General features: G+C 39.6%; 3 protein-coding genes across 4 annotated transcripts; 2 read left to right on the top strand and 1 right to left on the bottom strand.

The window, feature by feature from the left end:
• Positions 1-3,421: 3,421 nt before the first annotated feature.
• On the bottom strand, positions 3,422-4,978 carry LOC140923330 (histidine N-acetyltransferase-like). Its single transcript, XM_073373425.1, has one exon. It carries the CDS (start codon positions 4,824-4,826, stop codon positions 3,819-3,821), a length of 1,008 nt encoding a protein of 335 aa, XP_073229526.1. The 5' UTR covers positions 4,827-4,978; the 3' UTR covers positions 3,422-3,818.
• A 1,777-nt stretch (positions 4,979-6,755) lies between these two features.
• LOC140922873 (archaemetzincin-2-like) lies at positions 6,756-9,397 on the top strand. Its single transcript, XM_073372907.1, has 3 exons — positions 6,756-7,167; positions 7,891-8,219; positions 8,882-9,397. Exons 1-3 carry the CDS (start codon positions 6,786-6,788, stop codon positions 9,146-9,148), a joined length of 978 nt encoding a protein of 325 aa, XP_073229008.1. The 5' UTR covers positions 6,756-6,785; the 3' UTR covers positions 9,149-9,397.
• A 633-nt stretch (positions 9,398-10,030) lies between these two features.
• LOC140922783 (monoglyceride lipase-like) lies at positions 10,031-15,236 on the top strand. Of its 2 annotated transcripts, none has more exons than XM_073372806.1 (7): positions 10,031-10,183; positions 10,595-10,701; positions 11,333-11,469; positions 11,804-11,914; positions 12,535-12,627; positions 13,157-13,372; positions 13,745-15,236. In XM_073372806.1, exons 1-7 carry the CDS (start codon positions 10,086-10,088, stop codon positions 13,844-13,846), a joined length of 864 nt encoding a protein of 287 aa, XP_073228907.1. In that variant the 5' UTR covers positions 10,031-10,085; the 3' UTR covers positions 13,847-15,236. The 2 variants fall into 2 exon arrangements, with proteins under 2 accessions (XP_073228907.1, XP_073228906.1); XM_073372805.1 differs by having other exon boundaries at positions 11,333-11,473; positions 11,808-11,914; positions 13,745-15,235.
• The last annotated feature ends 334 nt before the right edge of the window (positions 15,237-15,570 follow it).

Genomic DNA, 15,570 nt, shown 5'->3' with positions numbered 1-15,570 from the left:
AAAATGTGGCCTCCCATTTTTGGGCTTTTGCTGTCTGTGTGTGAACACCATAACTAAAAGATCTGGGACCGCCTTTGATATATATATTTCTCTACGAAAAAGTAAAGGCGATGGTTTTTTTTTCCGGGATTAACTCGATATTCGATCGGAGAGGCTCAAACGGGCACCAAACACCAGGACGTTGTTGGGGAATAACTTCTACGTTTCTGCAGAAGATAGGATAACGTCGGAGAAATATTCTTGGGTACACGACTCTATTTCTAATTCTTTTGTTGCAGCACTGTCTACACAGAGCATCTGCTAGGTGCCTGTGTACAGATAGCCTGTGCACAGACGTTACTTTATTTTTCTTTTCGATAAACGGCAAGCGCGCGAGAACGAGCGCCGAGTTAAGCTCTTCCCCCACCCCTACCCCCTTGCGCTAGCGGTCATCCCCGGGGTTTTTATTTTTACTATCACGCGCACTTGGCGGACTTCTGAGAGAAAATGGAGTGTCTGTGAACAGGCTAATATCATAGTCTCGTTACGCCACGCTCCTCCTCAAAGGATAACAATTTACGAAGCTGAGCAACCCTTTATCTCGAGCTACTAAACGACTTGCATCAGCTTGTATATATCGAAACAACCGGTTTCCACTCAGCGGACCACTCGAGCCGTTTTTGCCAAATCTCTCTATGGTGACCAATGAACTTTATCAACTAAGTCAACCATAAAAAATTCTTGTTTATTGCTGTCTACACATGTGCAATTTAGAAAAAGTACCCACTACTGAAAAAAGGCCGCGATCCAGGGTATGGGGGCAACGGAAGTACCTGTCCGGAGAGTCTATCGAATTCGATGAAGTATGCACTTGCTGTGTGGTCGATGCCCCGTCTTTGGGTATCCTGCGGCCTTTAAAGCAACGACAGGAACCATTGACTCCTATTATAATATTGCTCCTGGTCCGGCAGGTTGTTTAGATTCCAGACATTATATGTTATTTACCAAAATTTTCAGAGGGGCTAGTGTCCTTGTCTCCTTTAAGCCTCTAAGGAAGGCCTGGTACTTAGGTTCCGGAGGGGGGGGGGGGGGGGGCGGGGGCACTCCCATATGAAAGCGGCTCGTCGTCTCGCTTAGGTGTGTAAATTTCGGATTTTGGTCTCACTTAAAGTGTTGTGGGCAAAACGCTATTATATTTAGCAGGAGCCGATTACTCGGCTCCTGTATTCAGCCATGAGTGTCTCTTTTAGGGTCGCACGAAAGAGATCACGACAGAAATATAAAAAATTATATATTTTCAATTCGTTTTATTTACTCGATTCATGTAATCAAAGTTTACAATGGTCTCTTTTAGGGGTAAAAAAAAAAACTTGGGCCACGCACAGATTGGTCTCCTTTAGGGGTTTAATTAAAAAAATTTCCGACGAATATCCACGCTCCTTTCATATGGGAGTCTCCCCCCCCACCTCCCTGGCTTGGGTTATAAGCACATGAAATGGCTGCTTTTGTTATATAGACGACTTGGTCAGGCTAACCGTACAGGGTTCGTAGGGAGATATGTGGTCTCAGTCTCTTACTATCAATATAATGACTTTAATTTTAACGTGGCCGCTGGACAAGAGTGAGGAAATACCGTAAAATTCCGAAAACATGATAAGCCCCTCCATGTATAAGCCCCCCAAACCGGTAACGCAAAAAAACTCTCCGTTAAATCGCCCCTCCAAATATAAGTCCCCCGGGGCTTGTACTTGGAAAATTGCCCTCAAATACAAAGTAAAACAAAGCCAAAACGTTAAATTTACTTCCAACTATAAGGCTAGCCAAATCGGTTTTGAAACGCAAATTTCCCTCCGTAGATAAGCCCCTCCGAATATAAGCCCCTCCAAAAATAAGCCACTCAAAAAGGGCCTTTGAAAAATATAAGCCCCGGGGCTTATTTTCGGAATTTTACGGTATTGCTTGTCTTGCTAAATAATCTGGACTCAAAGCGGCTCCGCTACTCCTAATAATTTTGAAATGCGAAACCTGTTGTATTCATTTGTGGCCAAAATGAATGTTGTTAGTTCACTTCTCCTATTCTGTTCAACGCTATAAAAAGGATTGATTAAAGTCTTGTGATTTGCCATTTAGAATGACAAACAAAACTTATTTTTGGCCGTTTTTTATTGTTATAAGCTACTTTAATCAAACCCCGTTAAAGCGGACACCAGGGACCATAGGAATTGCCGTATTAACGGGGTGTCTGTATTAAGCCAGTTGAATTTAGAGAAAATGTAAGAGCGAGCTTTCTTCCCCCAAGGACAAAGCAAAATGTTCGTAATAATTAATTGTTTTAACGACACTGCATTGTTTATTCTCCAGCATTTATTGCTCTTTTTACAGTTTCTATCCATCCCTTTTACAAAGAGAGTCGGGTAAGAAAAGCTTTAGAGAATAAAGAAACAAAAGCCCAATGATAAACATTACCCTTGAAAGAAGCATTTCAAAAGTATGCATCAGTTTCAGGTGTAAATGCGATGCTACACACATTATAGCAAGCGAAGGTGTTTATTCATACAAAACGATGCTGTCTAAAGAGAAGATTATACGCCTAATAACATTTAACCTTGCATAAAATCTGTGCTGAGTAGTGGAACAAAGCAGCTCCACATCTTCGTAATAAAAACAAGACAAAGCGACTGTACCTATTGAAATTAAAAAAATTATCATGTGAGGTGGGGTAAAATAATCATGATTTGTCCTTAGGGTGTCACAGTTTGCCTTTGCCTAATTGGGGGACGCGCACGGCGCAAAGGGGGGATGTTCCCCGTCTCTTTCACAAACTAAGGAAGAATGGGTCCTAGTGTCTGGCGTAAAGATTTGGCACACTTAGCGTCCGGTCACGATGACTGGATTTCGTCAAGTTTTCTATTATGCTTTTTTTAATATGAGACGAAGACGAATTTCAATAAAACGCAGACGAAAAAAAAATGATGATAATAATAAAAAGTACCAATCCCGTATGCCCCTGACCCGGGCCCTCCAAAACGATTGTAATTCTCTTACGGTACTCTAGGAAACCGTTTGGTCCTTTGTCTGCAGGTGTGTCTGTTCTTCTCTGCTTTGACAACTTGGTCAGGAGGAGAAATATATACACACAATTTCTATAAAACATTGGCTACTTCTTGTTGCAGATTACATAAGAAGGGCCAGCACCCGCCTATTAACTTGAAACACTTAATGAAATACAATCTATATACTGAGCGACCCTTAAAGATGCTATTAACCTCTATTAAAGCCGGAACTGATCATTTGAAAATTGAGTTCGCTCCCAGTCTGATAGGGGGCATAAAATTCTAATCTGCATTTCTGCACTGAATTTTACACTGCAACTTCTCTGACCAGCGACTAAAAATCTTTCAAACTTTCGTTGAATAATATTCCTTGTATGAAAGCACTTATATCGAATGAGCCGTGACTGAAATTTTAGTTACCAGGCCTTGAAATTAACAGCTCATTACTTATGCAAGAATAAAAATATGAATCTAAAATTAGAAAAGATTAAACGAATTCAATTTTCAACTTAAATAATGAATTCTTAAAATATAGAATCTATACGGGAGTGCTCTTGATGGCCTGTTTTGACTGTACGATACATTCAGTACCCACAGATCTCAAATATAGTCTGCGTAGCAGGCGTCGAAAGGGCAAGCAGGCTATCTCAAATACAAACATACAGTTTCCATTTACGGTACGGCAATGATTAACAGACACCTTAATCAAAATAACCTTTGTTAACGAATGAAAGGTCTTTCATACACTTTCATAGTCTCGTCGTTTAGAAAATTGGCCTCTTTCAGCTACAATATTTCCCCCAGTACCCTTCGAGCAAATAGTGTCATGATTCTATCTTGAACTGAAAAGAAGGTGAATTTGCCTTCGATGATCTTACGAGCAACCTTGAACTGATGCAGAAGATGAGCTTCAAAGACAGTTGGATCATCAGTGTAAACTGTGGCCTCCCATTTCTCTGCTATCACTGTCTGTGTGTGAACACCATAACTAAAAGATTTCAGGCAGCCTTTGATGAAACATTTCCCTACGAAAAAGTAAAGGCGGTGGTTTTTTTCCGGGATTAACTCGATATTTGATCGGAGAGGCTCATACGGGCACCAGTCAAATACCAGTGTGTTGTTGGGGAACAACTTCTGAGTTTCGGCAGAAGATAGGATAACGTCGGAGAAATACTCTTGGGTACACGACTCTATTTCTAATTCTTTTGTTGCAGCACTGTCTACACAGAGCACCTCCCGGGAATAAATATCACGTCTGTCGAAATTTTCTTTGGATTTTTCCTCCACGAAATAGGACAGCTCATCACGCTCGAGAACTTTTTTAAACGGGCTTACGCCTTTAGCTTTGATTTCCACAAAAGTCGAAAATCTTTGCCTGGAGACTTTAGGAAAGACTGCTGATACATATTGCTGCCATGCAGGTACCATTTTTCGTAATAGACCCTGTCCACGAAGATTAGGTGCGATGCGTCCTCCGCGACGAACAAGCGTTTTCCCACCGTCAACAATATGGCCTGCCTCAAGACCAATGAGTTTTTTGTCCGCATACAGCATCATTATGGCTACATTTCCCCTTTTAAGCCATTGGTGAAATACAACTGGAATGAAGTCGTAACCATTGTAAATTCCCTCCGACAACTTAACGACGTCGTCGAAATCACTTGCTTTCGCGAGGCGCCAGTTGAGTTGTTCGGGATTTATTCTGGCTGAGAACGTGCGATCCCAAATGTTCTGAATTCTGCTACGATTGGCGATGAAAATACGCCTTTGAAGATAATTTACAATTGCCGTCATCTTAAACGAGTAGCGTGGTAAAGCAGCAGAACATTCAGCCTCTCCAACAAGACGCCATCGGCAAATATCATTAAACTAGACGCATATAAGGGGGTCTGTTACTGCCAACTATTTTCTGGTTTTTCGTATTTCATTTCAAGCCCTTTTCAGTTTCTTTTGGGTTATTTATCTTCTGGTTTTGGCATTTGTCAAAGCACTTAATTAGGTACACACCCTGCCTGTCTTTTGCCAGTGTTAAGTTTCTTCTGGGGCATAAGATCGCACGCTTGTCATTTCAAAGGTCATTTGCGGTCTCGCTCCGAAGCATGTCAATAAGTCACTGGGGGCTGATGTCGCTTTCATGCACGATTATTTTTTCTGGGGCATAAGATCGCACGCTTGTCATTTCAAAGGTCATTTGCGGTCTCGCTCCGATTGTTTTACCCACCCTACCCTCCCACGGGTATTTTTTCCTTTTCCCTCGTTTGTTTCAATAAAGTTTTATTTTTTGCCCCAAGCTTTGGCAGCAGTCAGTCTTTGCGGGGTCATTAATTTCGCAGTATTTCTGGTTTTTGCTGCGGATACAGTGTACTTGCCTACGTATGATTTACAAACAAGGAAATCTATTATCCTTCAGGGGCACCCAACGACAATTTTCGGAAGAATATCTGTTCGGAAGACGATTTGAGATCTAGAATTTTCCAAACTTTTCTTGTAAAATTTCTTGCTTGCCTGCCTCTCCTAGGATTTTCGAACATCCAAAAAATGGTATATATTTGCCTATTCTTAACGGATTTTTACCCTAAAAAGGTCACCTAGAATTTTCGGAAGCCTTTTTTCTGGCTAAAATTTTCGAAAAGGTAAGTTTTGATTCCTATAATTTTCGGATCACTAGACTTTCAGCTAGGAAATCCGAACAGATGAAAAATTTCTAGGGGATAAAAATATGCCTATATCTACCGTTTAAATACTAAAATACGTTTAACAATGCTATGTTTAAGTGGTTTTGAACTATATTCTGGTTGGGTGTCCCTGATCCTTTGTATTAGTTAACATTGTCGAACGTGCTCATGAAACTTTTTCAGTTCTAGTCAACGTGTCATCGCGTTAAGATTAAAGCAAGGCTCAACTTCAGCGCTGTGAGATCCCTAACGCGGACACAGAAGTACAGTCTTTTCACTTCGTGCATGTTACGTTTTATAACGGCCTTTTTTGCATCGTGTTAATGAAATCCAAAGTTTGTTTTCGTAGTTTGAAGGTAGTTTCTAGTTAGTTAGCCTCCCCGCAGACGTCCTTTGGGGTTCGTTTGTCACGCATTCATTTCTCCCCCACGGTCCGTGGGGGAGAAATGAATGCGTGACAAACGAACCCCAAAGGACGTCTGCGGGGAGGCTACTAGTTAGTTTGATTATGGTTTTCGCTGTATTTATTTTTTAGTTTTCGAAACCGCTTTGTACATCGCTTTCTTCTTGTATACCGCCTATTCATCGCTTATACTCATCGCTTCTTTTTTTAACATTGTTAACGTCACATGGCTTCGCTTCAATGAACTTTGTTTACATCCCTATCGTCGTGAGCATCATTATTGTAGCGAAAAATTTAAAGCGCGTCAAGAATTTTCTGTCCTAACGTGCTGTGAGTAACGAACGTTCCGCGCTCACAGGGTCTGAATGGGGCGGGAGGAGGCGGGAGGGGTTGGGTGGGGCAGGGAGGTAAAAAAAGGGAAACTGGTACGAGCCACCTAAACTTAGTACAAATAACAGCCAAAAAAACGAAACGAGTAAGTCGATGACTCACACCAAAAAACACAGGAATACATCAAAGTCTCCTTTATTCATTTTAAAGAGGAAAAGGTAAAGTATCATGATCTTTAGCTTTCGCAGACCTCAGTATTTTACTTCTCATAGTCGCCTGTAACTTGAAACCGACTTTCTAATCGTAACTTGAGCTTGGGCTGCCTGTGGTTTCGGTTGTTTCAATATGGCGACCGCATCACAATCATCATCGTCATCATCATCATCATTTATAACCACCACAGTTCGCGACCTTGGCAACTTACAGCAGCTTTCAAAGAAAGAAAAAGCCTTCCTAACCGAGGGGATCAAAGACAAGAAGCTGTTCCCTCCGCTGCCTACTCCGGACGAAGATGCGTGGCTTTCTTCACACACGGAAACGCAACAGTCACACGCAGCTTGGTCGCGGAAATTTCAATCAGTCGTTACAGCAGCCAGTCAAAACAACAAAATATGTCTTGTACCTCTAGGCGATGAATGGACGGAGTCTGAAGTAGACGTTGATAAGAGCAGCAACAAAGAAAGTTTCTTGTCCTTGCTTCAACGTTTTGCAGCTGCTTTCTTCACTGGTGAGCTTTGTTGATCTGACGACCGAAATTGGCTTGCAAGAACTCTTCAGTTTTGTTTACATTTTTTCCAGAGAAAAAATGCCTCTGCTGTGGTTTTCCTGAATTCGAATGCTGGCTTGAGTCGCCTGTGTACAGACGTCCCCCCTCCCTCAGGAAAAATGACGTCTCCTCTCCCGATATTTTCCTGAGGGAGGGGAGACGTCTGTACACAGGCTAGGCTTGAGCTCTTCAATGATTGCAAAAGTAGGACCAGGCCAGGCTTGGTTTTACAAGTAAGCCGGAGTCAGAGTTGTAATCAGAAGCGTAGACTCAGAGCACTAGGATGTAGTAAAGACAACTTTCCGATTCTGCTTATGACTCTAGCTGTCACTGACCATCTTGGGTGAAGTACTGTAGGTTGTTGAGTGAGCAGAAATGGAAGGACTAATAAACCAATCAAAAGTCACCGTGACCAGTTTATGGCCTTCCACTTCTGCTTCCAATGATCTTGTTTTTACCAGATTGTAAGCGGCTTATGGTTTCGTTTTGCAAAGTGCAGTAAGCAACGGAGTCATAAGCGGGGTCGGCCGAAAATTTGGAAATGTTCCTGATTCTCACAATGTCGATTTCGCTGTACTTACGACTTCAATGTCTTATTTTCACTAGGTCAGAAGTGCTCTCACAACTCTGCGTGTGACTTTTGCTTTTGTGAACCAGCCTTCAGTAACATATTTTCATTTTCAGGTTATCAAGTTGTGGTTCTGCCCTCAGTCTCTATAAACAAGCTCAAATGTAAAACTCGTAGGCATTGTGGCCATTTGCAGCTGTTTATCCCCGATGTGTACAAATACTTGCAATCAAAATGGCCTCGAGGAGCATTCTGTGTTGTTGGAATCACCATGATTGATCTGTATCCAAATGAAAGCTGGAACTTTGTCTTTGGCCAGGCAAATCCTGGAGCTGGCGTCGGTGTGTTCAGCTTTGCAAGATACGATCCACTGTTCTACGAACCTCGTTCTGTTGCTAATAAATCACCTTGCACAAGTACTCTAGTACTGTGGCGTAGTTGTAAGGTAGTTCATCATTTTCCTGGAAGTTGTTTATATTTCCTTAATCTACGGTCGAGGGGCAGAAGTTACAGGGGACAACGTTTGCTGTCTGTTACAGACCAAAAAAAGTGGACTTTTAGAGACCCAAACCCATTGGTCTGTTCAGTGGTCAAAGACCAAAGATGACTCAAGAATCATCCCTTACATTATAGATCTTATTTGAGTTACTTATCTGAAAATTTTCGTTCATTTATAGCCATTTTGTAATGGAATAATAATTGTCCTTTTTAACCTGCTTAATTTCCAAAAGGGATGGTCCATTTATTTTAAGGATCTGCAACCTCAGTCTTACAAGTAACTCTTTTCAAAATGAAATCCTGTCATCATCAGTGATTCAGTCATCAAAATCATTGCTTTCTCATCCCGCACATCCTCTGGAGGATGTTCAGTAGCAGATCCACGTGCAAATTCTCCAGACTGATTCCCTACATTTCATTAAAAAAAAAAAGTTGAGAGAATTTAATAAAAGATTGAAACATCATTTTCCATTGGTGTTCATTTTATTTATTCTCACAAGGATTTCTCATGATGATGTATGGATATTGTTGGGAGAAAATTGATGTTGGTCGCTTGTGAAACTTAAAGGGTTAAATTAAACTCAGACTGTTCTATTTTTTGTTCTAAAGGTGATGACGCATGAAATAAGCCATTTATTTTGCCTGAAACACTGTGTTTACTTCTCTTGTGCTATGAATGGCAGTAACCATCTAGAGGAATCTAACAGACGGCCAATGTTCACATGTCCTGTTTGCCTTAACAAGTTGAAGTCCTGTCTTGGATTTGACATAAAGAAACGATACCAAGCCTTGCTGGAATTCTGCCAATCAGTTCAGGATGAAAACTTTGCAGAGGCTTGTGTGTGGCTAGAAAATGCAGTTGAGAAACTTTCATGAAAAGCTACTTATTTAATTCTGTGTTTGTAAATATAAAGTATATAATAAATAATAATTATTATAAAGAAATATTGGAAACAGCTTTCTCTGAAGGAGTAGGGGGTATAGCTAGGGGATCTGGGGGTGCCCATGACCCCCCACCCCACCCCCTGTGAGAGCTATCCCTTATGCTGACTGCCAAAAGTCAGAACTGGATGGTGCTATGTAATTTTGAAGTAAAATAGGCCTCTTTAAAGAGTTTATCCTGAGGGAGGGGCTCAATAATATTTTATACGGGGACAGAAAAGGTACCCCTTTCTTATACCCCTTTATGTATGGTACCCCTTTCACGTATTAGTTTAGAATGTTTCTTCCCTTTTACCTGCTGTAAATACACATTCTTCTGAATATGAATAAATCAATAAACCTAAACTAAAGTTTTCTCATCTTCCTTATGTCCCTGTTAGCCCTCTTAGATCCTTTCACAGATCGCAATGACTGATTTCCCTACCCAATCATATACTTCAACTAGTGAAATCCTCACTCTTTTATATACCTCAAGCCTGAAAAAGGTACCCTTTTCAAGCAGAGCCTCCCCATATGGGCCATTAAAGGAGTACACCCCCCTCCCCCCCCCCCACACCTCCCCAGCTAGAGAATCTATGGTTACCCAAAATCTTGTCCTTGCCATGCATATTATTGAGAAAAAAATCAGGTCAGGATGATGTTAACTGTCAATTGAACTTCACAAAAAAGGCAGAAAACAGCAACAAGTGGCTTTACATTTAATTTTATTTAACCGCTATACCTTGCAAAGAGTAAAGTAGTAGACGGAGTAGCGTGACATGGAGCGACATATTGCGTTACCGTTACATTGGGTCCAGTCCTCCGTTTACCATTTATCTATGGGCAGAAAATGGCGGACGGATGACATTTGCGTGTGTGACTGATTCTCTGAATGGAAGTCGAAGTTTTATCTGAAGAAGGTTCAGTGGAAAGTTCCAAGGGCCTCAAATTGTTCTCCAAATGTTGGAAATTAAGAGATACGCAACCTCGGTAGGTTAACTGCCGAGTGTGCCTGTAGATCGCGTACTGTGCTCCTTCCACGATCCACACCCTCATTCTCTTCCTAAGGGCTGTCGAGTGCAGTTTCTGGTGGTAAGAAATTAGCAGGCGTTGAACTCGTTGGCTCGAAAGGTCTGTTCTCAAAATCGTGGTCGCGGCTTTGATCCGCAGTTTCTATGATGCCATAAAAAAGGAAAAAAAAACTTTGACATTTAAGCCTGTTTGTCATATATATATATATATCTCCTAACAAATTGAAGCGAGGCAAAAGCTTGTAAAAAAAAATGAAAAAAAAAGGTTTATCCTCTCTTTCTATGTAGGTATATATAATGTGCTTAACATTTAAATTATTATTCCTCTTTCTTATTTTCACACTAACTTGTTGGTTTTGATATAATCTAGTGCATTGATATTTGTGAATCATGGAGTTGGAGAGCACTGTTCAAGATATGAGGAATTTGCGCAAGTGTTAGCTAAGCAAGGATTTCTTGTTGTTGCACATGATCATGGTAAATTTTGTCAGCTTTTTAGTAAATATTGATATGACTGTCTTGTTTCTGTTTCATTCCAGCCCGCAACTATTTCAGTTTCTTTATTTCCTTTCTTTCCTTCTTTTGTTTTCATTTGTCTACTTCTCCGTCTCCCTTCACCAGGTTTCTTCTTATTTTCTCTTCATATTTTACTCACCTGTTTTAATTTTTTTTCTGTTCTTTCCTACTACTACCCTTAAATGTAAACTTGTATATTTCTTTTCCTTCGTCAGAATACTTCTTGGTTTGTGGTTTGCTATTCTTTCTTCCATTCTCTTTTGTTCTTTCTCTCACTGACTTCATCTTTCCTCTCATTCTCCTTCCATTTCCTCTTCATCCTTCTGTTTTACTCCATTCCTGTCATCCTTCTGTCCCTCTTCTTGTTTCTTCCCATTCTTCCCATTATCACATTTTCAGTTCCATTTTCTTACCACCCTATTTCTTTCTTTCTTTCCACTTTCGTACTCTTTCCATTTTCCTACTTTCTTCTCCCCGTTTTCGTTTTTCCTATTTTTCTTTTCCCCTTTTAAAACTACCAGGTTCAAAAATGATAGCCTTGAAGTCCATAAAAGTTTATGTAAGTGTTTCACACCTTTGTTTGCCTTTTTAGTGGGTCATGGCAGAAGTGAAGGTGAACGTGTACAGATTTCTTCCTTCAGTATTTATGTCGCTGATGTGTTAAAGCACATTGATGAGGTGTTACTGAACAATGCTGGATTACCCATCTTTTTGTTTGGTCACTCCATGGCAAGTGCATTATTCGTAGTTGATTATTTGTAAAAATGTTACACCTGTAAATTAAGTAACAGTTACCTTTTCCCTCTACTTCAGTCTATAAAAGTGTAAGGATTGATTGGTACATGATCAGGGCTGGGTTTTGTTAATTTTTAAAAGCAGTTACGTTTACAGCTGTAAATGGTCACCCATAACATTATATTTGCAGTGCCAGTATGTATTCCCCAACTTGCACTCAGAACATCAAGCAAGTTCATGACATCTGTGAGTGGTATTACGTATTTACTGCTGTTTAATGACAGCTTAGTTTATCTTATATTATTTTATAAAACCCTGTTTTATTTAGGGAGGCACCATTGCAATCCTGTGCGCTATGGAAAGACCACATTTCTTCGCAGGAACTGTACTATGTGCTCCTGCAATTTTAGCAAATCCAGAAACTGCCACGCCCTGCATGGTAAGTCTCCCTTAAACTAATAAAGGTTCTCTGGAATGTCCCCAAAAGAAAATCACACCTACACCAGTTACTCACAGAAAATGATAATTTTTTTAGTGGGATAATGTTATCAATGGTATTTATTCCTCAAAACTCTTGATTGACAATAAGAAACATGTGAAACAAAGCTGTGGGTTAATATACTTACTGAACATGCACTTTTTGGGACCTCAAAATTACAATTTTGATGGAGGACTCCCCCAATGGAAGGGATGTGACCCTGCTCTCATACCTAGCCTACCACCACGCATGGCTGCGCTGCATGACAGGTGTTCTGTTCCTTTTGATGTGATCTGATATCATCTGCTTGAATCTTTCTCCCCTCACCTTTGATTTTTCTGGAAAATCCTGTCGGTTTGTACAGAGTATATGATGTGTCAACTGCTCTTAATGGTCTGTCACAGTGCGGCAGTACTGGACATGACTGGTCATGATTATTTTAAGAAATTGTGACCTGTGCTATAGTAGAGCTCTGAGCAGGTACATCCATCAGTACCCATTAAGTTTTTCAGCGTGGAGACAAAGAGAAATGTAAATGTGGGTGAAGACAAGGTATTATTAACTTATCTTGTATTTATCAGATATTTTTAGGGAAGATAGTATCACATATCGCACCCTCATATCAAGTAGTTGGATCTGAGAATCACTCTGCTCTTAGTCGGGATCCTGACCAGGTGAGACTGTCATGTTCGTCATTCTGTTGGTTAGTTTAAGTGAAAAAAGTAGAAAATATGTTCAAAGTTTGTGACTGGAATTCTTAAGTCTACATTTGAGTGATCGTATTCTAAAATGAAAGTGCTCAGAACAATAATTTTTTCCCCTTTCATCATAAAAACAGAGTTACTGTATGAATATTTAAATAATAATGATAATGTTATTGTATTCAGACTGGACTGTAGATTATAGATTGTAAAAAATTACAAGGCAATTTGGAAGATGAATCTTGCATTAAATGGTTACGACTAGTAACTTTTTTGGGGAACACATCTCATTTTGCTCAAACTGAGACCTACTCTACATGAAATCACACAATCCCTGGAGAAAGGAAAAATGTCCTTTTTGGGTAAAGGGTGTGGCAACACATAGGCTAAAAGAGTACACCATACATGTAAGTCCAGTGGGAAATGAAATATATTCATAACATGTATATCTCTGTCCAGAAGTTCCTATGTGACTTCCTCTTTGCATTTTTGTTTTTGAAAGGTTGCAACTTTAAGTATGGATCCTTTAGGGTGGAAAGGTGGCTTGAAAGCCAAGTGGGCAATGTCCATGCATGATGCGATGGAAAAAGTGAAACACAATTTACCAAGGATTGAATGGCCATTTTTAGTGTGTCATGGTGATGCTGACCAGCTTGCAATGGTTGAAGGATCAACGATGCTGGAACAAAAGGCAGCAAGCAAAGATAAGACTATAAAGGTAATGGTAAAATGATTACTAATTTGTCTTAAATAAAGTGGTTTTTATGTATTCTGATGACACCTGTAATAACTGACCCACAGACTTAAAGGATACATTCACATGGAACCAGAGTAATTTTTGACTGGGCCCTTTGATCACAGTACTCTGCGAGCAGAGGTTACATTTTCGCTGTGTGAGCTGTTGTGTGAAAAGTAGCCTCCGTCGACAACCGTTCAATTTTTATCCAGACCCTGAGATAAGTGGGGGGCGTGGTCTCCAAAAAAAAATTGATAAGTTGAAGGAGGGGGGGGCCTGGGTCCCTCCCCTGAATCTGCCACTGCAGTAAAAACTATAAAAAATATTAAAATTTGTGTTTTTATTTCCTCACAGATTTACCCTGGTTTTTATCACAAGCTTCTAAATGAGCCAAAGGAAGATGCTGCACTTGTAATAAATGACATACTGTCATGGTTGAGCCAGAGAGTGCCATGAGTTTGCAAATAATTTTCTGCTTTTAATTAAAATCATATACATTCGTGGTTTTACTGTGAAACTCACAAAACCATGAACACCAAAAAAATTTATGGAATGTTATTGTGTTGCAAGAACTAAGCCAATAAGGTGCGAGATAACTAAACCGCAAACAGCAATGGTAATTAATTTGTGGTTTTGAGGTTTGCTTGCGTATCCTGAACTTTATTGTGATTGGCCAGTACACAATCAACATTCCTGAAATTTTTCAGGTGTTCACGGTTTTCTAAGTTTGACAGTAACAAAGTAACGTAAAATAATCATTGGGCTAGTAATTGCTCTTGCAGCAGTTGTGGCCTGTTACGATTTAACTTCACTTTTGGGTGTACAAGGAAATCTAAGTATTTACTTTAAACAAAATTGCCAGACACCCTGAACTTCTTCACGGGCTCAGAACTGGAAAAGAGTAAGATAAGGAGTTGTGTGAAGTGAAGAGCAGACTGAAACAAATGAATAAAAAAGGGACAGAGAAGGAATTTTTCCTGTCGCTTCCCCAACTCATCAGTTCCCTCTCATTTTTTCAACCTTGTTCTCCTCTCAACACCATTACCGCTATTTTAGGTAGGTTATGAGAAAAAGTTTGAGGAGAATTGAACTTACATTGAACAGTAATTTGAGGGATATAGGTTTGATGGTTTGTTAAGGAAGTCAGGTTTTAATGAAATACTTAGTAAAGTATTAACAATTTTTAAATGTTATTATTTACCAGTAATGTAAATGAAGGGCCAAGTGTAAAACATTACTAGTGAAAATTAATGTTCTCTTGCAGTGTTTGGCACTGTTGTTTTTTATCATTATTATTTAACAATTAATTTTATGTGTACAGTATTATGCTTCTTTTTTTATAAATTAATGTCAAATAAACCTTCATCAGTCTTAGTGCTTGGGTAGGAATTCAAGAAAAGTTAATTATGCTCAGAATTGTTCCCATTTCTTATTTTTAAACCCTCACTGTGAAGTGAGCTCCATTAACTTTAATTATTGGCATTTATCTATGTTAATTTTATCTTATACATTGGAAACACATGCAAGGGTCTTACCTTGGGGGTAAATAATACAATTTTTTATTATTTACACCACTGAAGCTTATTACATTTTTTTAAGCAACAGTTCCTTGTGTTCTTGATATAACTTGATGAAATGAATAAATTGATGAATAGTTCTTATGATAACATTGAAAGGATTAGTAAAGAAAAGACAAAAAGAACACCGTGAGGGGGTTATAAGCAAAATGTGATCTAGAAGAACACTAGTGTGGTAGATTTCAACAAGATAATGGTAGGCAGTATTTAATGGGACAATGTAAGAAGCATTTTATGACACTTATACCATTTTGTTATGCAGTGTACTCATGGAAAATAAATTGTTTGACAATTTAGGTATGACTTGATTGATCACACATAATTCTCTTGTCCATTGGATCGTTAAGCAGGGTGCAAAGAAAGTCAGTTTTACAGCCTGCTATGCAGGCAAGCTGTAGCTAGCATGTACTAGTCCACAAGTCATTTCAATTAGCCCCAAGACCCTTTTTGATTAGCAGGATTGATTACAATCCTTCTGTAGTTTGAATTTCCTCAAAAAACAGCACTTGCCCGTTGGTCAAGTCAAGAACAAAAATCACTAGCCCTATAGCAAAATCCACTAGCCCCCGGCTATTGGACATGACTTTCTTTGCACTCTGTTAA

The sequence above is a fragment of the Porites lutea genome, chromosome 13, assembly GCF_958299795.1.
Source record: "Porites lutea chromosome 13, jaPorLute2.1, whole genome shotgun sequence".
NCBI classification, from domain to species: Eukaryota; Metazoa; Cnidaria; class Anthozoa; order Scleractinia; family Poritidae; genus Porites; species Porites lutea.
This window is presented reverse-complemented; position numbering and strand designations above follow the sequence as displayed.

Excerpts from the sequence above, each read along its gene's own strand:
- LOC140923330 (XM_073373425.1), bottom strand. The coding sequence starts at position 4,826 with ATGACGGCAATTGTAAATTATCTTCAAAGGCGTATTTTCATCGCCAAT.
- LOC140922873 (XM_073372907.1), top strand. The coding sequence starts at position 6,786 with ATGGCGACCGCATCACAATCATCATCGTCATCATCATCATCATTTATA. Across the intron at positions 7,168-7,890 it reads TGCAGCTGCTTTCTTCACTG|GTTATCAAGTTGTGGTTCTG; the intron begins GTGAGCTTTGTT and ends TTTCATTTTCAG. Across the intron at positions 8,220-8,881 it reads TACTGTGGCGTAGTTGTAAG|GTGATGACGCATGAAATAAG; the intron begins GTAGTTCATCAT and ends TTTGTTCTAAAG.
- LOC140922783 (XM_073372806.1), top strand. The coding sequence starts at position 10,086 with ATGGAAGTCGAAGTTTTATCTGAAGAAGGTTCAGTGGAAAGTTCCAAG. Across the intron at positions 12,628-13,156 it reads TTAGTCGGGATCCTGACCAG|GTTGCAACTTTAAGTATGGA; the intron begins GTGAGACTGTCA and ends TGTTTTTGAAAG. Across the intron at positions 13,373-13,744 it reads GCAAAGATAAGACTATAAAG|ATTTACCCTGGTTTTTATCA; the intron begins GTAATGGTAAAA and ends ATTTCCTCACAG.